We start from the raw sequence: 25,703 nt of genomic DNA, 5'->3' as shown, positions 1-25,703 counted from the left end.
ATCTCGTTTCTTAAATGTTTTTCTTCAGATATAATCTCCTGTATCTGAGCTGGTACTCCCCTCAGACCTGAATCTAGTTTTGCCCTCTTTAACGGACTCCCCCTTAGAACCTTTAGCAACAACTTCTTTGCCTTTGGTATTGGTGAAAACAATGTTTCTGCTTGCAGTTATATCCAGGCTAAGAAAGGAAAAAATCCAAGCACTGTTTGCTGATTCCCTTTTCCTGACATTCCATAATGACAATATTTCTCCTAGGTTTTTACCCTTTTTATTGAGCATAATTCTTTCAAAACTCTTGGGTGTTTTCATTACATGTGAGTTTCATAACTTTACTACATCTGTCACATCATGAACCCTTTTCAGACTTCACTGATACAGAATTATGAACAATGGTAATTGTTTTCTTGATGCAATGTGTATGAAATCAGGAGTTAGTGGGCTGAAACTCAGAACTTCAAGTCATCTATTTGAAAAAGAAACAACATCTTCATGTACTAGTTTTCCATAAAAAAGTTTTTTAAAAAATCTGTTTTCTGCGCTTGAATTCATAATATTGTTATAAGGATTATTTCCTGTGTTCCATCACAAAGATATTTTTATTTAATCCCTGATTTTTTTTCTTCTTTTCATGCACAGTTTAGAAAACTAATGGAGGTTTAAAAAACAATCTCAACCTCCCTAATAGTACAACAGCCAAGATTTTATTTTTATATGCATAGTTGGGAAACACATCTTAGTTTGTATTTGTCATAACAATGTTATTTCTGTTGTGTTTAAAAAGATAAAGTGAGAAGGGCATTTTTGTGGGTTGGTTAGCTGTTTTTTAGGGGTTGTTTGATGTGGTGGAAAGGGTTTTTAGTGGTGTGACATTACTACATTTACTTTTTATCAGTGGAGTCCTGTCAGGATTGGATCCATAATATGCTAAGCAATGGTCAAATAGGCAATGGATAAATAGTATACATAGTCCTTGCTGCAGATAGCATGCATTCTAATTTAAAAAGAGGATATGTCACAATAGAAGAGAAGTGGAGAAGGGAACAAGAGGTTAAAAATCAGAAAATCATATGCTTACATAAGCTAAAAAATATTCACAGGTTTTTGTAGGAGTTTTTGATTAACATTTTCAAATTTCTTGATCAAAATTGTAATGCTTCGCTTTTTTTCACTTGCAACCTGAAAAAATTGACACAATATTCACTGAGAGTTTGATGTTACTTATTTCTTTTGTCTATTTTCCCTTTTGTGTAGCCTGCCCCCAACTGCCCAGCTAAGTAACATTACTAGTTCTTTGGAAACAAGGGAACACATTTATCCACCTACTACTTCAGATATTAAGTCCTTTCCTGTATGTATGCTTCCACTACTTCACAGAGTCTCTGTCTACTAGGGATATCAGGGTTCACACATTCTCTTTTCTGCTATTGGTCCCTGCAGGCATCAGGTACAAGACAGCAGAAAGTCAATTACATAACTTTTACCCTGATATCTCTGTGATTTGCAGCAAAATAGGTGTCAGTGGTGGCCTGCTGACTACATAAATTAATCTTTCAAATCTTGTTCTGAAAAAGGACATAATCATGATTTGTAATGTAATTTAAATTGACATAGCAATTATCTGTCGGGGTGGGGGGCTTTCACCTGCTTTTACTTAGGTAGCATTTTACACTCTTTTTACACTCACTTTGCAAACATATAAAACATTATACAGGTGCAATCAGGTCCATAAATCATAGTACCTATTACAGAAATTCATTCTCTTCTAAGGAGAATGCTCTTGTTGTCCGCTAAGGAATATTTTTTAGTTTGTTGAACTCCTGTGTATTTTTCTGATGCTGAGATAGTGGTAATGATGAAATCAAACCAAAAGAGTAACTTTAAAACCAAAACAAACCTTGAAATATTTATTCTGTGGCATTTATTCCTCTCTTACACTCCTTATCCCCTAGAATTAACTTTCTCCTCATTGTTAAATGACATTAGCAGTAATGAGAACACAAGGGAAAGAATCAGATCTCTTGGGATACATCTACACTGTACAATTATTTCGAAATAAGCTATTCCAGAATAGTTATTCCAAAATAACGTATTTAGAAATAGCATATCTACACTGTAGGGAAGCCTCAAAATTAGTCTGAGGAAGGCTTCCCTAATGTAGCTGTGCTATCTCGATTTAGAGCCCCAGGAGGAATAACTTAGAATGGCCCTGGTGAGGGGCTATTTTGAAATAGCAAAAGTGGAGCGTCTATACACGCCTTATTTTGAAATAGCTATTTTGGAATAGGTGTTATTCTTCATAGAATGAGGTTTATAGAAGTCAAAATAAGCCACCCGTTATTTTGAAATTATTTCAAAATAATGGAATTGCTGTGTAGATTGTCGCATACAGGCAGTCCCCGAGTTACGCGGATCCGACTTATGTCGGATCCGCAGTTACGAACGGGGCTTTTCTCACCCCGGAGGACTGGAGCGACGGGACGCCCAGATGTGCTGCAGTCCCGCCGCCCCTATCCTCCGGGGTGAGAAAAGCTGCTCCCCGTCTCTCTGGTCTGCAGGGAGACGGGGAGCAAAGCCTTGGAGCACGCCCGCAGCGGGACAGCCCGGGGGCGCCTGGGCTGTCCCGCTGTGGGCGTGCTCCAAGGCTTTGCTCCCCGTCTCTCTGGTCTGCAGGGAGACAGGGACCAAAGCCTTGGAGCAAAGCCATGGAGGACGCGGGCGGTCCCACCACTCGCGTCTCCCTGGTCTGCTGGGGGGGGTGCAGTTAGTGCCCCCCTCCCTTCCCAGCAGACCAGGCTTTTCTTGCCTACACCTGGGGTAGAGCAGCTGGGGCGCTGCCGGGTTGGTCCCGCAGCGCCGCTCCTCAGTGCTATTGTACCAACCCGGCAGCACCCCAGCTGCTCTGCCCCAGGCGTCCTGATTCAGCTGCTGCTGGTCAGTTTCAGCAGTGGCTGAATCAGGATGCCTGGGGCAGAGCAGCTGGGGGTGCTGCTAGGTTGCTCCAGTAGCGCCGAGGAGCGGCGCTACTGGAGCAACCCAGCAGCACCCCAGCTGCTCTGCCCCAGGTGTCCCCAAATCAGCCGCTGCTGAAACTGACCAGGGGCTGACTACAGGAAGCCCAAGGCAGAGTTGCTCTGCCCCGGGCTTCCTGGAATCAGCCGCTGATCAGTTTCAGCAGCAGCTGACTTGGGGACGCCTGGGGTTCTTAAGTTGAATCCGTATGTAAGTCAGAACTGGCGTCCAGATTCAGCCGCTGTTGAAACTGATCAGTTTCAGCAGCGGCTGACGCCAGTTCCGAGTTACATACAGATTCAACTTAAGAACAAACCTACAGTCCCTATCTTGTACATAACCCGGGGACTGCCTGTAGTTATTTCAGAAGAATGGCCATTATTCCAAAATAACTTTGCTGTGTAGACACACTCTTGTGTAATATTTCATGTTATGATTTCTGGTTACTTAGTACTTGCATGGGATCGTTCTGTATGAAAAGTGTATAAAGTGGATTTCCGACTTTGTAGTACACACAATTTTGAGTCTGCTTTGCCTTCAGTGTATATAATAATTCCTTTTGCTGCCTGCCAAGAAATATTTCATCTTGTGTTAGTGAAGATCCATCTATGTTCTTGATTGATGATTGCAAGTATTTTTTCTATGAAAGCTTTCCAAATTCTTTTCCAATCAGAGTATTGTTTAGGGCCTCAGGCAAGCCTAGACACATACACCTTCAAATTAAATGTTTTTCCAAAATAACTGATTTAATATTTCCCTTTTTAAAATATATACATTTGACCCATTTGCCAGTCTACTGTGGGTTCTTTGACTCTAGAAAAATATGTTTTTAGGAAGAGACCAATCATTCTCTGATTAGGGCTGAACTTTCGATAAATCCACTAATTCCCTCAATACTAGTAGGATCTAACCAGTCATCCCATATTTGCACTCTCTTAGTACATAACATTCTGTTGATTTCACTTATATTTTTTCTGAATCAGCTCTTTCTCAAGACTTTTTTGCTATGAGAAGGTTAAAGACATTTTTTCTGCTTGGACGTATCAGAACTACTCTGCAATTGGACAGTTTCTCAAAATGCTTGATGTAAAAAAAAATCTTTGTGCCTTCAGTACCTCTTTAGGCCATATTCTACCATTTTCCTCCCTATCTCTATTTTGATGGGAATTAAAAAGCAACCTTTCTGAAGGTAAGATTTATACTCAGCATTCAACTGTAGTGTTAGCAATAGGCCTCTGGGTCTAGACAATAGGAAGTAAAAACAACTGCACCAACAACAAATTACTCTACATATGGAAAACCAGCTTATAAGTTAGGCAGTTAATGGCAATGTCAAAATGCTGTGGGCAATAGTTGAAATGGCAGAGAAACAAATAAATCTATAAATTCATCTATGTCATCAAAATAAAAAAGTAGATAGTCTGACAAGAGTACAAGTAAAACCCCGCAAAGATTTTCATCTACTTTCTGACTGCAAAGTTTCTAGAAACACAGTCAGGTTTCTTCAAAGTATGATTAAACTTATCTAGTTGGACTTTGGGAATAAAAGTGTTTTTTTTTCCGTATGTAGGCTCATGTACAAAATCTGAGCATTAATTTTCCAAAGGCAGTAAATGCCAGTCTTTCATTCCTAGAGAAGATTCCTCTTCAGTCTTCTGAATAGTGGAAATTGTCCAGAAAGACTATCTCACAGAACTTAAACAATTCTCTGTAGTTATATTTACACAGACTATGAAAGTATCTTTCCTGCATCTATTGAAGACAGGAACCCAATCCCTAAGGCTGTGTCCAGACTCCATGCCTCCGTCGACGGAGGCATGTAGATTAGCCAGATCGGAAGAGGGAAATGAAGCCGCGATTAAAATAATCGCGGCTTCATTTAAATTTAAATGGCTGCCCCGATCTGCCGATCAGCTGTTTGTCGGCAGATCGGGAGAGTCTGGACGCGATGCCCCGACAAAGAAGCCTTTCTTCATCGACACAGGTAAGCCTCGTGAAACCAGGTTTACCTGTGTCGATGAAGAAAGGCTTCTTTGTCGGGGCATCGCGTCCAGACTCTCCCGATCTGCCGACAAACAGCTGATCGGCAGATCGGGGCAGCCATTTAAATTTAAATGAAGCCGCGATTATTTTAATCGCGGCTTCATTTCCCTCTTCCGATCTGGCTAATCTACATGCCTCCGTCGACGGAGGCATGGAGTCTGGACACACCCTAAGAGAGACTGAGCAATCATAACTTGATATTTTTAATTGTTTATTCCAAAAATTCCACTTGTCTAGTGTTGTTCTAATGTTTACCAAAAGAAAACAACAAACAAATAAAAACATGCACTTTACTGGTCTTGCATCAACTATCAGCATAATAGCCATGAGAAAGTGTCTTTCATGTTAGCTGAAAAAAAGCATCCTAACTAAAGGAAATACTTGGTGAGCCTCTACTAGATCAGACATTATTTACACCAAAAATGAACCAGTGAATGGATCATTAGAACTGACAATTCAAGGTATTAATTAAAACAAGAGATGTGAACAAACAAGGTTTCATGTACAAATAAAGAATCTATGAATCTCTTGATTCACTCAAATTCAGTTACTGGATTTATGAATCTCTTACATGCATCTATTCAGTTACTGTGGTGGTAAGCCTTACAGAAAATTCACATAGATAGAAAGGCTTTTTTTGAATGACACTTCAAAGATTCCTTATATTGTATTTTGGCATCCTAGTTCACAGTGCTCCCAGTCTTCTAATTTTTAATACCAGGAAAACAGATTCTAATGAACTGTCAGAATTTTGAACAGTAGTGACACCTACTGGAAATGCCTTTAGATTATGTCTGCATCTGCACTGAAAAGAAATAGGGTTCAAACCCTAGATCTCAGCTTGATTTAGGTTTGTACCCTCAATGGTCAAAGGGTCCTAGAACCCAAAGTTTGAATTTGAGATTTTTACGTAAATGGAAGAAGAATTTGGGCTCAAGCCTGAATGTGAGCCTAAGCCTGCACTTCCCTTACAGTGTAGATCTACTCTAACGGGCTTACATCTCATCTCTTGTTGAACAAGGACAATAGGTATTCCAAAACAGTGTCATGTGTATCACTTGACTGGAAATCAGGACCATCCATCTAGCCAACATCTAAATTCAGAATTCCTTATCAAATTGCTGCATTGTAGTTCAGACTATAATGTTGTCAGACAACATGAAAAAGGAGAGCAAGATGAACCAGTGCTTACAAGGTATTTCTCTCTTTTCCCTCAAAGCCGTACAGAAAAAATTAGATAGAGTTCTGTATATCAAGAAATAAATGTGCCAGCGTGAACACAATAAGAAATTAATATAAACTGCCCATCAACATGTACAGGCTCAAAATTAGGCAAAGGTTTCTAACTACAAGGCTATATGTACACTACAGATTTTTTTTGGAAAAACATGTTTTTCTGAAAAAAACTTCACTTACATCCACACAGCAATTGCATTCTTTCAAAAAAATTGAAAGAACAGAGGGTTTTCCCGACATTCCTCTTTCTATGAGGAAGAAGCCTTTTTCCATAAAGAGCTCTTTTCTGCATAAAGCCAGATAATACCCATGTGAATCCTTTAAAGTGGTCGTGCAAGTTCACTGCCTTAATGGAAATTGCACTTGCTTATTCTAAAGATGAACTCAGTATGATAGATGTCTTTGAATAAAAAAGACAACATTTTTAAAGGTATCCACTTATTCTGTACTAGAAAAAAAAGAATCACCTTCAGAAGCACAGAAAATTGATGTTTATTTCTAGAAAATGTTTAACTTCTTCAAAAATATGTATCCTTCACATCCAAAGTCGCTATCTTGGCAAAGTCTTTACTTACAGAGCTGCAGTGATTCCATATGTCATATATATATATATATTAGTATTTTGGGGAATATTCTAAAACATCCTAGATATGGGGGCTTAACCTCCTGCCATAAGCAAGATTGCTCTGATTCTGCCTTCTAATAAAAAAGACTGTGTACTGAAAGTACCCTTGATAGGCATGGATACTAGCAGAAAATAAATGATCAGGTAAGAAAAATATTTTTAAATATTTTAATTTTTCACATCTGCACAAGTAAATACAAGTTATAGAAATACATAAAACATAACTAAATTCACATACTTATTTTGAAAGTGAAATGGCAAAGCCATGTAGATAGACATCTAATATTTCATAAAAGTCGTCATATTTGAGATCTGGCAGATCAGTTAGGAAAGTAATATGAAGCATCAAAGCCCTAAACCATTTCAGCAATTTACTCTCCGCAAACCCATAAAAGATCAAATAATCTGAGGAATACTAGCAAGAGAACTGTGATGATGAAGCACAAGAAGAAAGGTAAAGTTAGGGTTGATGGTACAAGTAATAGAAAAGGTGTGGAAGTATGAAACCCAATGCTTGAAGACGCCAAGCACCACAGACAGAGCCAAAAGTGCAAGCTTCATGGATACTTTTCAAACACACCGTAATAGAAGCCCAACTTAAATGTATACCCCAAATTAAAAAACATAGTAGAAGAACTAAAAAAGAGCCACCATGGTTTAACAACCATGTAAAAGAAGAAGTGAGAGATAAAAAGGCATCTTTTAAAAAGTGGAAGTCAAATCCTAGTGAGGTAAATAGAAAGGAGCATAAACACTACCAAATTAAGGCTAAAAATGTAATAAGAAAATCCAAAAAGGAGTTTAAAGAACAGCTAGCCAAAAACTCAAAAGGTAATCATAAAATGTTTTTTAACTACATCAGAAACAGGAAGCTTGCTAAACAACCAGTGGGGCCCCTGGATGATCAAGATACAAAAGGAGCACTTAAAGACGATAAAGTCATTGTGGAGAAACTAAATGAATTCTTTGCTTCAGTCTTTGTGGCTGAAGATGTTAGGGAGAATCCCAAACCTGAACCATTGTTTGTAGGTGACAAATCTGAGGACTTGTCACAGATTGAAGTGTCATTAGAGGAGGTTTTGGAATTAATTGATAAACTTAACAGTAACAAGTCACTGGGACCAGCTGGCATTCACCCAAGAGCTCTGAAAGAACTCAAATGTGAAATTACAGAACTATTAACTATGGTTTGTAACCTATCCTTTAAATCAGCTTCTGTACCCAGTGACTGGAAGATAGCTAATGTAATGCCAATACTTAAAAAGGGCTATAGAGGATATCCCAGCAATTACAGACCGGTAAGTCTAATGTCTGTGCCAGGTAAATTAGTCGAAACAATAGTAAAGAATAGAATTGTCAGACACATAGAAGAACATAATTTGTTGGGGAAAAGTCAACATGGTTTCTGTAAAGGGAAATCATGTCTTCCTAATTTATTAGAGTTCTTTGAAGGGGTCAACAAACATGTGGACAAGGGGGATCCAGTAGATTGTCACGGCTCAACCCCCTCTCACTCCCAGGAATTGTGGGGGCAGGGATGCTCACGTTGGATTCACGGAGCCCCTGCTCCTAGTTTATTCACAGTGTCGCAATATGGGAGTCATTGGGTTGAAGTAGCGGAACTTGGGCCCTCCCTCACTCCCAAGCTCCAGTCCCAGGATCCTTAGGGTAAAGCCTGCGAGTCCTTACCCAAATGGCGAGTCGCAGTTTATCTCACTCACCACCTTGTCCCAGGCCTGCTTCCTACGTGGCCTATACACTTTGTCTTCGGGGTCTTTGCCCCCGGGATGGCGCGGCCGCTACCTGAGTCTCTGTCCAGTGTCCTTCCTCATGTGAGGGTTCCCCGTGGTCATCAGTGTTGTAAGGTCCCGGCCCGGTCTGGTGGCTCGCCTGCCCCACCGCCAGGTCCCCCGCATGCCTACCTCCCTGGGTCGTGGCTTCAGAGTCCTTCCCGGAGTCTGTGGAGGTTCCGGTGCCCTTGGTTGCCCTCATGCCAGTTCCGGCATCTTCACCCGGCTCTGAGCCCTCTGCCGCCTTCTCTCCCTCCGGCGTGCCGGTCCGGGAGTACTCTTCCTCCCCCGCACCGGCTCCACCGTCCCCTTCCAGTCCTGAGCCGGCATCAGCACTTTCCCCTTCCAGCTGAGCCAGCACCAGGTTTGAGCGTGGTGCCCGGAGGAGGGCGCATGTGCAGCAGCGGCGGAGGAGGCTGCGCCGGCCTTGCCCTGCCAGCTGCGTGTGCGCTCTCGCGTGGGATCAGAGACGGCTCAGCCCATCACATAGATATAGTGTACTTAGATTTCCAGGAAGTCTTTGACAAGATGCCTCACCAAAGGCTCTTGTATAAATTAAGATGTCATGGGATAAGAGGGAAGATCCTTTCATTGACTGAGAATTGGCTAAAAGACAGGAAACAAAGGGTAGGAATAAATGGTAAATTTTCAGAATGGAGAGGGATAACTAGTGGTGTTCCCCAAGAGTCAGTCCTAGGATCAATCCTATTCAACTTATTCATAAATGATCTGGAGAAAGGAGTAAATAGTTAGGTGGCAAAGTTTGCAGATGAAACAAAACTGCTCAAGGTAGTTAAGACCACAGCAGATTGTGAAGAACTTCAAAAAGATCTCATAAAACTTAGTGTTTGGGCAACAAAATGGCAAATGAAATTGAATGTGGATAAATATAAAATAATGCACATTGGAAAAAATAACCCCAACTATACAAATAATATGATGAGAACTAATTTAGCTGCAACTAATCAGGAAAGAGATCTTGGAGTCATTGTGGATAGTTCTCTGAAGACGTCCACACTGTGTGCAGTGGCAGTCAAAAAAGCAAACAGGATGTTAAGAATAATTTAAAAAGGGATAGAGAATAAGATGGTGAATATCTTATTGCCCTTATATAAATTCATGGTACGCCCACATCTTGCATACTGTGTACAGATGTGGTCTCCGCGCCTCAAAAAAGATATACTGGCATTAGAAAAGGTTTAGAGAAGGACAACTAAAATGATTAGGGTTTGGAATGGGTCCCATACGAGGAGAGATTCAAGAGACTAGGAGTTTTCAGCTTGGAAAAGAGGAGAGTAAGGGGGGATATGATAGAGGTCTATAATATCATGAGTGGTGTGGAGAAAGTGAATAAGGAAAAGTTATTTATTTGTGCTCGTAATATAAGAACTAGAGGCCACCAAATTAAACTAATAGGCAGCAGGTTTAAAACAAATAAAAGGAAGTTCTTCTTCACCCGGCACATAGTCAGTCTGTGGAACTCCTTGCCTGAGGAGGTTGTGAAGGCTAGGACTATCACAGGGTTTAAAAGAGAACTAGATAAATTCATGGAAGTTAGGTCCATTAATGGCTATTAGCCAGTATGGGTAAGAACTGGTGTACCTAGCCTCTGTTTGTCAGAGGGTGGAGATGGATGGCAGGAGAGAGATCGCTAGATCAGTACCGGTTCAGTTCACTCCCTCTGGGACACCTGGCATTGGCCACTGTCAGCAGACAGGGTACTGGGCTGGATGGATCTTTGGTGGCCATTCCTATGTTCTTATGTTCAAATATTACAAAGCCCTCAACCCAGCCTCTAATTTTGTAGGTACAAAACACACGTAATGCTTTTTTAGGTGGCACTCTAACAGATTTGCATGCAAAATCAAGGATCTAAATTTCTGCCTAGAAGCATGCATTCGCAGATAATGATATGCATGAAATTAGAAGTCATTTAAAAAATGATCACAAAACATTTTTTTAAAGCTATGGAACTAATGTACTGCAGTATCCTTTGATGAGCATTTGAGGTTTTGCCTAATTTCAGTTATCTTATTTAGCTTTTTATTTGGGTTTATGCATGTTTTCCATGTAAAATTGCTTAGGTTGCTCTATTTTACATATAACTTCGGATGTTCTAGTAATTAATATGTAAGTGGAGTCAAAACGAAGTCATACAAACTAGTCAACATGATTTAATTGGTTGCATTAAAATATTCTTTTTCACAAACTATACCTGATATGGGGTGTTTTTTTGTTTATTTTTTGGGGTTTTTTTTTTACAAATTTGATCATTATTATTGTTCAATGAATAGTTTTCAAGAATTTACATGAGCTATGGATTGTCTCTGAATAGTTTAAACTGCCTGTCCACTTCTGTTTCTGTTTAATATGAATTTAATTTATAGATTAAATAAATCTCAACTGTGGACCAAATTTGCTGTCACACCAACAGAACTGTATTGCTTGTTGTATTTGTTGAAAAGCAAATAATTCAGAAGGGAAAATAGAATGAATCACACCAAATTTTAATTAATAAAATGTATACGTTTTATGCCATTCAGACACCCATGAATAAATACATTATGCTTGAGCATTGATCTTTAAATCTCTATTCTGAGATGTATGTTGGGCCTAATCCAGCCCTGGTATATTCAGGAGCATCTCCACTGAAGTCAGTTTGGTCTATTATGGTTTTGAAACAATTAATTTTTGGTAAGGTCTCCCATTGAAAATATTATTCTGTCATTTCAAAAATATATATAAAAAATTGGTGAAACTCTGAGTGTTCTAATATTTACTAAGGAAAAGCTGTTCATAACTGTAGTTCAGTTTCAGTAATACAGTTTTTCCTGTTCTGATTCTGAGATCCTTGGTTTTAAGCCTGTAATGAAAATTTCTTGGAATTCAGCCTTGCCCATTTTGATAAGAATTTTATTTCCTTAGAGGAAACTTGTCATTTTTATTGTTACATTGAAGTGTTCAAGAATGTACATATATATAAAAACTGCACATCATGCCATAAAATTTCATTGTTTTACTTACTACATGTTTCATGAAAGCAGTGGCCATTAAAAAGTCTATATTTCCTAAGAGTTATCACACATTGCTATGTGAAATATCAGTTATTTCACTAGGGTGAATTGACTACTGCCAAATGTGGACATTTTAGAACAGTAGAATAATGTAATATAATCGTTTAAAATATCATTTTAATATAAAAATATATTCCCTGTTCATCTATGTCACCCATGCACTTAGAAATGACATTGTGGTTGATCATATCTGCAGGCTTACTGGCTCTAGTGTTCCTGACCTTATTGTGAGCATGAGCAACCAGATGTGGCTACATCTGCAATCTGATGATAGCATTGGCTCACCTGGCTTCAAAGCTGTCTATCAAGGTATGAACCAAATTAAATTAACTCATTTACATTCATAATGTAGGATCCTTTGATATACACCAAAACATCTATGTATTTATATGTACTTTAAAAGCAAGTTTGTATAACAATGGAACCTGTCAGTACTAGACCCAGTGGACTAATAGCTATGGCAGTGCTGGCACCAGCCACTTCCTGGTAGAGGGGCTGAGATGGGCCAAACAGAAAATTGGAGGGCTGTTTTCCTTCTCCCTCCTCCCCACGTGTTCCTGCCCTCTTCATGGCCCAACTCCTGACCTGGTCAGAGGCAGAAAGCCAGATCCAGGATGCTCCCATGTGATTAGAACTACCTGGGAGGGGGCCCATGGGTTCTCAGCCTGCCCTTGGTAGCATGTCCCAAAAGACAGGGACAGAGGCCATGGCTCTTCTTAGGTACCCTAGCCCCCTGCCTGGGTTGAATTTTTCACTGTTGCTGGAGCTGGCTAATAGACAGCAGCTGCTGCTACCTCTGTTCTACCTTCAGAGCTGGATAGCTGAAGAGGGGCAGCAGCAATGTAACTGGTTGGGGAGGGGTCTAAGGCAAATTTTAGGGTGACTATAGCTCTTATAAGCTTCCGGCACTGCCCCCAATCTAGTGTTAAGCAGTGCCCCACAAGAAATGTTGGTTCAGAATAGCTTCCATACTTGTGTGATGTAAAAGTGAATGGAAGTTGTAAGATCTACATTACCTTTGAAAATTAGATCACTTTTATTTAGGTTCTACAATGTGGAATTAGTTGCTTAACTTTGGATACCTAAGTTTGCAAATCCGGGATAGTAGTATACTCAGGGCAAAACTATATACAGTAATCTGGTATTAATATATAACATGTATATTCCCAATTGAACACTTTTTATGATAAACTGCAGCTCAAACTTTGCATTTCATAATGGATTATAAAAAAGTGGTATAATGCTTGATTTATTCCTGTTTTAGTTTATTGTAAGGACAAGAAGCAGTTATAGAGAATGCTCTCTTTAAAGAAATTACCAATGATACCAATAACTGTTTCTTGTCCTTATTGTAAACTAAAAAAATACAGGAAAACAGTAAGGGGGTCCTGTGGCATATATTTTTGGTAGAAACTAATCACAATATGTAGAATCATGACCTTTTGTGGGTAAAACTCACTTCATCAAATTAACTGAAATGGAAATAACAGAAACCAAGAGATATATATAAGAGCGGAAGAAGTGTTTGTCAATTGTAGGACCCATGTTAATGAGGCTAATTAAATGGGCAGGATGTTGAACCGCAGATGTTAAGGGCAGGAGATATTGGTTTTGTAATGCACCAACCAGCTGATGTCCTTGTTCAAGCCCAGGGTAATGGTGTCAAATCTGTAGAGGTATGTCTACACCGCCCACTTATTTCGAAATAAAACTATTCCAGAAGAAATACTCTGAAATAGCTTATTTTGAAATAGTACATCTACACTTCAGGGAAGCCTCAAAATTAGTCTAGGGAAGGCTTCCCTAATGTGGACGTGCTACCTCGATTTAGAGCCCTAGGAGATACTGGAGAGTTATTAGTTTGAATGGCCCTGGGGAGGAGCTATTTTGAAATAGCACCAGTGGAGCATCCACACTACTGCTCTTATGAAATAGCTGTTTCAGAATAGGTGTTATTCCTAATGGAATGAGGTATAGAGAAGTTGGAATAAGCCATCCATTATTTCAAACTTATTTTGAAATAATGGAACTGCTGTATAGACATTTTCATTTTTATTTCAGAATAATGGCAGTTATTCCAAAATAACGCTGCTAGGTAGATGCACTCTAGGGCTACGTCTAGACTGCAAGCCTCTTTCGAAAGAGAGCGTCTAGACTGCAAGCAGTACTTTCAAAAAAGCAACCCGCTTTTTCGAAAGAGAGCACCCAGGCAGTCTCGATTCTCTTTTTCGAAAAAGCCCTGATGCCTTCAAGAACGCCTTTTTTTGAAAGAGCACTTTCAAAAAAAGGCATTCTTCCTTGTGAAATGAGGAGTACTGCTATCGAAGGAAAAGCCGTGTTCTTTCGATTTAATTTCGGAAGAATGCGGCTGTAGTCTAGACGCAGGTGAAGTTTTTTCGAAAAAAGGCTACATTTTTCGAAAAAACCCTGCAGTCTAGACACACCCTAGGTGAATTCCAGTCCTGCAGACTCTCTCTCTGTAATTGGTTAGTGAAATTCTTTTTTAGAAGAATGGCTACTTTTAAATTCATGACTGACCAGGCAGGTTAAAATGTTCCCCTACAGGTTTATGTGTGTTACCGTTTCTGATGTCTGATTTGTGTCTATTTATCCCTTGTTCTAGAGACTGTCTGGTTTGGCCAATATACATGGCTGAGGGGCATTGCTGGCACTTGATGGCATATATGACATTCAAGGATGTGCAGTTGTATGAGCCCCTCATGTTGTGGCTTATGTGGTTAGGTCCTGTGATGGTATTGCTTTTATAGATATGTGGACAGAGTTGGCAGCTGGGTTTGTTGCAGGGATAGGTTCCTGGGTTAGTGTATCTAAGTTGTGTTGTGTGGCTGCTGGAAAGGTTTTGCTTCAGGCTAGGGGGTTGTCTGTAGGCAAAGATTGGCCTGTGGTCCTAATGTGCACTGGTTTCCAAAAAGTTCCCAAGGTTATGTGGCACTGGAGAATTGCATACCATTAGTGGTACTGTAAGCTTGAACAAGAAATATATTCTGTTTAGTAATCCTTTTTTAAATGGCTAAAGGGAGGCCAAGAGAAAAGCTTGAAAAGTTCTTTAAAATAATTTTTACCACGTAAGTATGAGATAGTTTCTGACCTTTCAAGACATCAGAGCTTCTGGAGCCAAGTTTATAGGAGCCCGTGTGGCCTCCAACATCTTTTGTTTCTTTATTTCTGAAGGTAGTTCCAGGTGCAGGATCTCTTGTTCTAGCTCAAGCTTTTCTATTCTACAATTTTTAATATTGTTAATAGCATTAGTAATATTGAATCAAGGTCCTGTCCCTTTATTTAAATAAAGGGATAGGCCTTTATTTATTTTGAAGCCTCCTGAGAAGATGAAGGATCCTTTCAGGATATAACGTACTGTACCAGGTTCTGGAGTTTTCACATATGAATCTGTTGGTGTTCGGGCAGCCTCCATGCTGAGAGCTCTAACAGTGCATGATCCCTGGAGTGTTTGACACTCTCTCTGCCAGTGGCAGCTATGATACTGGTGAATCCTTCATCTCAGCACTAATCTATCCTGTCCTTTTAGGTGACCCCTATTTAAATCTATGAACAATGTGGCAATATTGGCAGGAACTTCCACGTGACAAGCCTGTCCTTTTTCATCTCTCTCAAAAGGGTCTGGACCAGTGTTTCCTCTAAACTGTGGGGCAGTACCACTTCACAGGTGATTAATCAGCTGACTGACTGAGTGGGGGTTGATTAATCAACTGTGAAGCTGTGATGCTGTACATCTTAGAGGGAACACTGGTCTGGACATAATTCTTGATTCAAACTAGTTAAAGATAAGGAACCATGCTTCATGAATTTTCAGCAATTTTTCTGCTTCTTTTCATCTACAATAGAAGGATCAACTGCATCAGCAACAAAATAAGAAAGTTAAGGGGAGGCATTTTAAGATGAGATTTGCTTAAAGGGTTGTTCATCTGTGCATTAAACTCATGCACCTAATCTGCTCAGTGCTTTCCTGGGGGAATTGTCCTGACCTCTATTTCACTTACCTCGATTTCTTCACATTCTTTTTCACACCATTTTCTTTCTTTCCCTGTGGCACAAAGTAGAATTATTACTGATTCTTGGGTATTGAGTATAATACAGTGGGAATACATAGTCCAGTTTTATACACAATGGAAATAGTAACTCTGCTCAAAAATGGATTTCCCTCTGGCCATGGTATCTATGACTATTAAGGATTAGAAGTCCTGGGGCATGACATAAAAAGACTTTTGTTGATATAGTCTCACCCCCATGCCCAAAAGATTATTTTTATCACATCAAGAACATGAAAAAATAAATTCCATGTTCTGATTTTGCTTCACCTTTGTTCCCTGTGAGAGTAACTCAAGGTTCCTGACCTAAAGAAGAACATTTTTAATGTATCTGCAAATTAAATCAGATATTTTTATTTCTTTCTGGGTTACAGACACTGCTACTACACTGGGTCACTCTTTGGCTTTACAATAGCACTAAAATTGTTCTCTATGTATGTGGCAATAATGGCTGTCTTCCTCAGAATACATTGTAATATTGATAATTTTATCCCTAGACCTTCCGACTCAAGAAGTTGGTCTTATTCTATACCTCAACCCTCAACCATACATAATTCTGCCATATTCCTCAGATTGTGTTTGAGATATAGTTTGAATTGGTTCCCAGAAATATAAAAATCTTCTCTGATGGCAGCATATAACCTGATTTTATTGTCTATTCCAATGGCATCAGTTTTGGACTGTTTACAGGAAGATTCTCAGATTCCTTTTGTCATTCATCAAAGATGCCTGCCATTTTAGCGTACCACCCTATTGTTGACAAGTGTAAAATCTTCAACCAGAATACTGTCAGAGGACTCTTCAAAGGTTCTGCTTAACATCTTTCCATCATTCAAAGAATCTGTTTCAGCACAGAATCTCATTTTAAGTGGTGACAAAGTTAATTGACTGCCATGAGGAGACTTCCCTTTACTTTGTCACTCACCAAAGACATCCTTCTTGATCACAGTTACTTCTGAGAGAAAGGAGAATTACAAATTTTCATGGCTCATCTTCTCATCACTGTCCCCCACAGGGAAAAAGTTGCCTGCATCCTTATTTGAAATTTATACCCACAACGGTGTCTGAGTTTTACTTAAAGGCTGTATATAGACTGGCAAGCTTTTCCGCAAAATCATCTGATTTTGCGGAAAAACTTGCCAGCTGTCTACACTGGCCGCTTGAATTTCCGGAAAAGCACTGACGATCTGTAAAATCATCAGTGCTTTTCTGGAAATACTATGCTGCTCCCGTTCTGGCAAAAGTCTTTTTCCAAAAGAGTTTTGCGCGAAAGGGCCAGTGTAGACAGCATAGTACTGTTTTCCGAAAAAAAGCTCCAATCGCAAAAATGGCAATCGGGGCTTTTTTGTGGAAAACCGCGTCTAGATTGGCCATGGACGCTTTTCCGCAAAAAGTGCTTTTGCGGAAAAGCATCCTGCCAATCTAGACGTGCTTTTCCGAAAATGCTTTTAACGGAAAACTTTTCCATTAAAAGCATTTTCGGAAATTCATGCCAGTGTAGACGTAGCCCTACTGTATAGATTCTAGGTGAATCTTGACTCTGTAATGTAGAAATTAGGATGAATTCCAGGGTCGATTTAGCCAGAACTAAGGTACTTAGGAAGTCTCTTGGATAATTTGTAATTTTAGAGAACAATATAAAGGGAAATGTCATTTCTGCTCCAATCCTTTCTGAGTGGATTAGATTTTGTATTCAAACATGTTATAGTTTATTTAAACTCCTAACACATGATGGATTTACATTTCAGTAGACCTGGAGTGTTACTCAGGCTTGTCTTCACAACACTTCCATATCAGAAATATATAATGCTGGTACTCAGAATACAATACACAGTCTCATTCTACCCTACTGTCTCCGTTTGTCATCCAGGGTTGATGCTAGTTTTGAGAAGGCAGTTTTGCAGTCTGTTTAATTAGAACTCTGTAGCCCACCTTCCTGGTGGTTATACTCCTACCTTATCTTCCACAAATGGGAACATACAAATGTCACTTAATGGAAGACAAATATATTAGACACCAATAACTGGTTTTTCAAGGCAGTTGCCTCTGCATATTTCTCCTACCTGCCCACATCTCTTTTTTCTTCAGTTATGTCTCCCAGGATTCTGGGGTTTAATGGTGGAACTGATGTGATAGAGCACAGCTCAGTCCTTTTATACCCTTAGATCCAAATATCTGGTGTCTTATGCAGTTGCAAAAGGCATTGCTTTTCTAAAAGGTTTCTTAAGATCAACTATATTATAGGGCAGATTCTCATACTTCTGAATATGTAGAGTGGTTGTTGGTAACTGTTCTAAGTTCACAGGAATGTTGTTGGTCCTATATCATATAGGCAACACTGAAATTGGAGATGGCACATTCACTCAGAGCTGCTGGTGGAAGCTTTTCTTATTATTAAAGGTACTAATATATTTAGGTATTGATACTGTTTTATAGTAGCATAAACAAGCAGCATGCACTAGCAAAGCATTTCAAATTTCTTGTTTATAAATGTAATGGTTATCAAGTGTTCTCATTCCTACTAAATTTGCATAATAAGAACATAAAAATGGCCATACTGGGTCAGACCAAAGGTCCATCTAGTCCAGTATCCTGTCTGCCAACAGTGGCCAATGCCAGCTGTCCCAGAGGGAGTGACCAAAACAAAGAATCATCAAATGATCCCTCTCCTGTCATCCATTTCCAGCCTCTTACAAACAGAGGCTAGGGATACCTTCATACCCATCCTGGCTAATAGCCATTGATGGACCTAACCTCCATGAATGTATCTAATTCTTCTTTGAACCCTGTTAAAGTCCTGGTCTGCACAATATTCTCTGGCAACTAGTTCCACAGGTTGACTGTGTGTTGTGTGAAGAAAATCTTACTTTTGTTTGTTTTAAACAATGAGAAATTGTTACTGAATTTTGCTTTTTCTTTTTTTTTTTAAATTTCATTTGTCAAGGAAGAATATAGAGTACATCTACACTTGCTCCCTAGTTCAAGCTAAGGATGCAAATGTAGTCGACCAAAATTGCTAATGAAGCGGGGATTTAAATGTCCCATGTTTCAGTAGCATAATCTCGCCGCACGCTATTCCACTCAACAGCTAATTCGAACCAGGAAGTGTGCTTTAGGACACATTAGTTTGAATCAAACCCCTTAGTTCAAACTAACCTTACTCCTCATTTTTTGAGAAGTAACGTCAGTTCGAACCAAGGGGTTTGGTTCGAACTAATGTGCCCTGGCACGCAGTTTCACTTTCAAAACAGCTGTTGAGTGGAGTAACGTGCCAGTGACGTTATGTTAATGAAGCGCGGGATATTTAAATCCCCACTTCATTAGTAATTTTGGTCAGGTACATTTGCATCCCTAGTTTGAACTAGGGAGCAAGTATAGATGTACCCATACTTCCTTCGATTTCCCTTACTCCTCACGAAATGAGGATACCAGGAGTCAGAGTAGGAAGTCCTCTGGTTTGACATCATTTTGAAATAATAGCTCGTGCTTTAGATGTGCATTTTGTTATTTTGGAATAACTAACATTATTCTGAAATTAACACTGCTGTGTAGATGTACCCATAGTGTCCTGGAAATAAAAATGGGCCATCTCACAGGAGTCCTGATTCTACCAGAAACTTGACTCTGAAGCAGTAGTTTGTGATTTCAAAAATCCTTGGTATTCTTCCATATGACCTGATAGGTTATCCATCTGTGACACAATTAGTCTAGTTTTGTGATAGTAATCTACTATATATTTTGACAGAGTTTGTCTGTGTGTCTGTCTCTGTGTTGATCTGCCCGTCTGTCTGTCTGTCTAAAGAACTTCTTCTAAACAGTAAGAGTTAGAATCACCAGAATTGGTATATAGCTTCCTCTTATCATAACTTGCTAATCCATTGGGGAGAGTATTTTGTGAATAAAAAATGTTTGGAGATAATAGGGGTTTTGTTATGCCTTGCACTATGTTCCCTACTGTTATAGGCAAAAATAGATGAGGGAACAAAGCAGTAATTAGAAAAATAGACACTTGTGTACCTTATGCTGGACATGAAATAAGAACCTAAATAGATTCATAGAGATCAAGAGGTCCTTATTTTAAAAGAGAACACAAAGCTTTTTGAATTCAGAAGGAAATGGGATTTTCTCCCTTTCTGTTTTAAATTAGGGTTGAATTGAGAATAATAAAACAGCAGTGCTGTTCCTATAAACCAAGCTCTCTCCATCTTATACACCAAAATGAGGTTCTATCCACAGTCTTTTGACTTTAATGTAATCTTGGACAACATTTTCCACATAAGACCTATATCCTTGATAGGTAGTTTTGACCTGAGAAGCACTTGAAATAATGAGCTGAATGGTATGTCCACCAGTGGAAAAAAAGTTATTCTCTGCCTTTGTATGAGGAAATCAAATGTAATATTATTTTGGGGGCATGAAAGCCAAGAAATATGAAGCTTATGATCTGCAAAGACCATGTTTTATTTAAGTACCTTATACAGGGATAGGCAATCAGTTTTGATGGGGAGGGGTCTCTCCAAGATTTTGGAAAGTGGTCAAGAACCGCACTCTTCCATGATATTAATGAAGGAGGCAAAGAATCTGGGATGGAGGTTGAGTGCAGAAGGGAGCTTGGGGTAAGGCATAGGTGTGCAAGAGGCCGTGTGGGGTCTGGGAAGGAGTTTGGGTGAAGGAGGCAGTTATGACCCGGGGCACAGGATTGGGGTGGAAAAGTGGGTACAGGGATTGCATTATGACCTAAGACAGGAAGGGGTTCTGACTTGGGGCAGGAGACTGGGATGCAGGATCTTGGAGGGGATATGAGCGTGGGAGGGGGGCAGATGGTTTGGGTTATGTGGGGTAGGAGAACTGGAGTGTGGGGAGGGAAGAGGTTTGGGGGAGGGAGGGGCTTGGATGCCAGAGGCAGGCTCTGATGATGAGACTTACCTAGTGGACTTTCAGCCAGCAGCCCAGCACTTCTCAGGCAGACTCCCTACCCCACCCCCACAGAGGCTACAGGGACCATGTGTATCAGAATAAGAGCTGGAGGGGAAGGAGGAGTGATGCTTTGCCCTCTGCCTGTTCTTTAAACAGGCAGCTCCCATTGGTCAGAAACCAGCCAATGGGATTCTGATGGGGGCGGGGACATCTCATGAAGCCTTCCACCCCTACCTGTGAAACATAAATGTCTCAGCATCTGCTTTTCTGAGTAGTATGCGGGGGGGGGGGGGTGTCAAGCAGGGAGTCTGCTGTGTCTGTGAGCCGCATCTGGTGTCTTAGTAGGGTTGGATCCTGCCCGCTGGCCCTATTTTCTACAGGCCTGGCTTTATATGTGTGTATCTTCTTGTATTTACATGTGTACTTTATATAATCTATATCAAGTTATTTACAAGCACATCGTATGTTTAATATTTTAATTGATTTTTGCCTTAAATTAGTCTATTTGTCAGATTGTAAAGGGAGGGCTATATTTCAATTATTAGATATGGTGTTTCTTGTTGACTTAAGTTCTACCCTCACTCATAATCCAGAAAAATTGAAGGTAGTGTCCTAATAATGATACACTTATTCTGCAATCCTCTTGTCAAAGATACAGTAGCTATCTAATCCTTATACTATACATTGTTTTTTGCTAAAAGGCTTCTATTGTATGTTGGAAATAAAATATGCTGAAGGGTTAGTTTATTGCTTTGCTGTAATTTGTAATCCCCAGTGTGGTATGATTGTAAGAATATGAATAGCTCATTTTCTGGTGGATTCTTTTGCTCTTGCACCTATAATGTTCTGGTACGCATATTCTTTTTTATATTATATCTTTTTTATTTTCCTTTAAAGTCACATCTATTTTCTAGCCCTCAAATCAACGTTTGTATTGGTTTCTAAATCAATATTTCAGTTTTCCCATTATATTTGTTCTCTTACAAGGCTGTTTAGGCAAAAGAGTCCCTTTGTTACTTTTGCATACACCATTCTCCGTAGAAACTTCACACAATCCAAGTTATAGGACATAAGTTTTCTATATCCAGCCCCAAAGCTTTCTCTTTAGACATTTTCCTCAGCATTTGTTCAGGCTGTGATTAATGCTTTCTTGCTGCCTTCTTTCGCAAACGTATACATGCATAATTCCACCAAAGAATTCCCAGCAAAACCCTATACTTACATATGTCTAATTTCTGAAAAAAAAAAAACCCTCATGTATGTCTATATTTTGGTTTGAGAACCTTCTTGTTTCTTACATTTCTCCCTGATAAAGTCTGGCTGTTCAATGACATTTTGCCTACAAGATGAGCAGCCTTAATCTCATTTATATGTCATTATAAATAAATCCAACTGCTCCATAGTTGTCCATGAAGTGTGATGATTCAGTGGTTAAGATACTTGACTACATTCTTGAAAGTTATGGGGGTGATTCTTTCTTGATCCCACATTGAAAGTTCACTTAGCTGCAAGATGAGTATCTGATCCAATGGTTTGGGGCCGCCAAAAGTGATCAGATGTGCACTGTTGGCTATGAAACTGGTGTGTCTTATTATAACACTCCAAAGAACAATTCGCTTGAGGCAATTTTGGCTTGCTCCACAGTTATAGTTTAAGATTTCAAAGGAATGGTGCATAGTGTATTTTAGAATCACAAAGGAATGGTTTATAGTTCTGAAATAGTTCATGCACATATCTCGGTATTTGTGATATATTGGTATTTGGAGGGAAATTACATATTTCTTTCAGATATGGAGAGCTTAACCAATTTTGGAGAATTTTTAATATCCCTTATTCATGTACAGTAAAACCTGTGCTATCCAGCACTTACCTAGCCAGAAAACTTTAGAAACCAGCAAATTTCCAAGCCAGGGAAGAAAAAAAAAAGGAAACTGTCACTTTAAGCCAGGTGTGCAGCACTTACCTGGGGGTGGGGCAAATGGCTGCTCCGGCTGCCTGATGCCAGGCTGCATGTGGACCCCCCACAGTTCCTGGCAGGTTGGCACCCCTCCCCCCAGTGCTTCCTGACCTCCTCCCTGGCAGGTCTGCCCCCCGCAGCTCCCAGCAGCCCGGCACCCCCACAGCTCGTAGCTGACCTGTCAGCCTGCTCCCTTCCCAGCCTCCTGGCCCTCCTCTGCAGGTCAGCCCCCTTGTGGCTCTCCTCTCCCCTGGCAGGCAGCCCCCACCATCTCCACGCCCTGGCTTCCACCCCCACCAGGCCACATCCTGACCCCTCACCCCGTGGCTCATGGCCCCCCCCAGAAGGTCACATCCAGTCCCCTGCACTGCTCCCTCCTCCCATAGTCCCTGCACAGCTCCCCCCCGATGCTCAAATAACCGGAATTTTCAGAAAACCGGCACGACCTAATCCCCTTATGTGCCGGCTAACAGGTTTTACTGTATATAGATCAACAGTGATAGTTCTTTGGAATGGGTATTGATTCAATTTAACTCACAAATTTTAGATACTTTTAGTAATCAGACTTAAAATATTGATTTGTAATTACAGACTCAGCCAGGAATTCATATTTAGGTTTATATCTCAGCTCTACAAACTTTGTGGCTACGTCTAGACTGGCATGATTTTCCGCAAATGCTTTTAACGGAAAAGTTTTTCCATTAAAAGCATTTGTGGAAAAGAGCATCTAGATTGGCATGGACACTTTTGCGCAAAAGCACTTTTTGTGGAAAAGTGTCTGTGCCAATCTAGACGCAGTTTTGCGCAAGAAAGCCTCGATTGCCATTTTCACCATCGGGGCTTTTTTGTGCAAAACGGTTCTCAGCTGTCTATACTGGCCCTCTTGTGCAAAAGCACATTTGTGCCTTTTTTTTGCCAGTGTAGACGCAGCCTGTGTGTGACTTTGGGTACGCCACATAATTGTTCTATATCTCTATTTCCCTTCTGTATTATGGGGAAATGTACTTGTGTTCAGGCGTGCTGTCAAGATCAATACATTACAGATAGTGAGGTTCTCAGATATAATATGAACTGAAATACAGATGCATTAAATACAGTATGTTCTTCTGCCCTCAAAAATACTAGTCCAAGTTAAGTTACTGAATTTGTTCAAGTTTCCAGATGTCACTTCTGGGTTTTGCAAAAGATAGCCATAAATACATGATAATTATTTTGATATCAACATGTTAACAAATATTTTTATTACATTTATTTTCATGGACAGATCATTCTCTAAACCAGCATATGAATCTCTTTGAACCTCACAGTGGGATAAAACTCCACTCTAGGGCCAGCCTTCAACATTTTTAGACCAGTGAGAATTTCAATAACTTTGTTCCCATTGCTGCTTCCCCTCCAGCAGTATTTCTGTCACTGAGATCTGGACTAACATCTGGAATCTATCTCTTTAGAATCCAAATTACCTCCCATATTAAAGTTAGGGTTTACTGTACTTCACGAATTTGCCAATATATGTTGCAGAAATTATGCTTTACATGAACTGAGACCCACAATAATGGGGTTAGTCTGACATTTTGAAATATCCTTCATCATTTATAATGCTTATCTTGTCTTCTGTAAATGATGGTATAAAATGAAAATGCATTATAGCAAGTGATTAACAAGATTTTATGAGTTTTTCCCTTGAACAATATTATGATAAATTCCCACAATAGCATTTGATTTTTGTGACAGTGTAGTCATCTTCTTTTTTCACTAGAAGGATCAAGCAAGGAAAATTAGTTTGCCCTTCAGTCTTGGAAGTCTTTTGATGCATGACACCTGCATTCTGGTGATAAAAATCAAGCACTCCTCTATAAATGAGCAATAAGTCAGCCTTTCATCACTGCTTCCAGAGTTGTGCCTTTTCTGTTAAGTTTCATTTCCCAATCCATGTTATTTTAAGTAGCCATCTTTTCTGGAAGAGGCAGTGAATATGATTTGACTAAATGAGATAGTGACTGATATACCTGTGAATGTTCTCTGGCATAGGCATTCTCTCTAAACATACCCCTTGAACAACTGGAATGATATGGAGACAATGATAAATTAACATCATAGACTTCTAAAGAAACCATTATTTTGACCATCTTTTTTTTTGTATTTCATTTACCAGAGTGCTGGAAAATGTAATATTAGTGCCACGGAGTAAGAAATAATATCAACCCTCTCACACAAAATTTCCTGGCATGAATATTAATCAAAAATTGAAAACTAAGGAAAAAAATGTATTCCCCAAAAACAAATTAAATTCTTTGGGCATGTCTACACTACAGTGTTAATCCGAAATATCTTATTTTGAAATAGTTATTTCAAAATAATGCGTCTACACACAAAATGCATTTTGAAATAGCATTTTGCTATTTAGAAATGATGCATCCATACTGAATGGACTCTGAATCACATTTAAGGCTAGTCGGAACCAGTTCTGGCAGTGCACCAGGTCAGGACTTACTGCAGGAGGAATAACAGGTAGTTCGAACTAGAGCTTTATTTTGAACGCCCATTTCACTGCCGCGTGTAGATGTGGGCAGTTACTTCGGGCTTATAAATTTCAAAAAATGGCGCCTGGCTGGGAAGGTGCAAATCAAGCACAGGATATTTAAATCCCAGGCTTGATTTGCATTTCTAAATGCCTACATTTGCAGCTCAAATTTGAATTAGGCTGCAAATGTAGACATACTCTAATCTGGTTACCCCATGAAGCAAAATAAATAATGTTTTGCTCAAATCAATGGCAAACTCCAAGAGAGAGCGTGACCCTTCTTTTTGTCCATATTTTTTAAAAAGTCTCTTATGCTGATTTTTTTAAAAAGAAAACATTCTAAATGAATCTTTCATAGCCAAGAGGTTAACCATAATGTTAACTTTGGTTAAGATGCATTCTGCAGTAATATACTTCCTTCTCAGCTGCAAACACTTGAGTATCAGAAGGTGCAGTTAGAA

At 39.6% G+C, this 25,703-nt stretch overlaps 1 protein-coding gene across 1 annotated transcript in view; it reads left to right on the top strand.

The window, feature by feature from the left end:
- Window positions 1-25,703, top strand: part of CSMD1 (CUB and Sushi multiple domains 1) — a 1,868,278-nt gene that overhangs the window by 1,370,943 nt on the left and 471,632 nt on the right. Inside the window, exon 12 of the mRNA XM_006137767.5 lies at window positions 11,974-12,086. Within this exon, the coding sequence (XP_006137829.3) occupies window positions 11,974-12,086 (113 nt within the window). The remainder of the gene's footprint in view (window positions 1-11,973; window positions 12,087-25,703) is intronic.

This window comes from Pelodiscus sinensis, chromosome 3 (genome assembly GCF_052426305.1).
Source record: "Pelodiscus sinensis isolate ZL-2025 chromosome 3, ASM5242630v1, whole genome shotgun sequence".
Lineage (NCBI taxonomy): Eukaryota > Metazoa > Chordata > Testudines > Trionychidae > Pelodiscus > Pelodiscus sinensis.
Note: the sequence above shows the minus strand (reverse complement) of the source record. Positions and strands in the feature narration are given on the sequence as shown.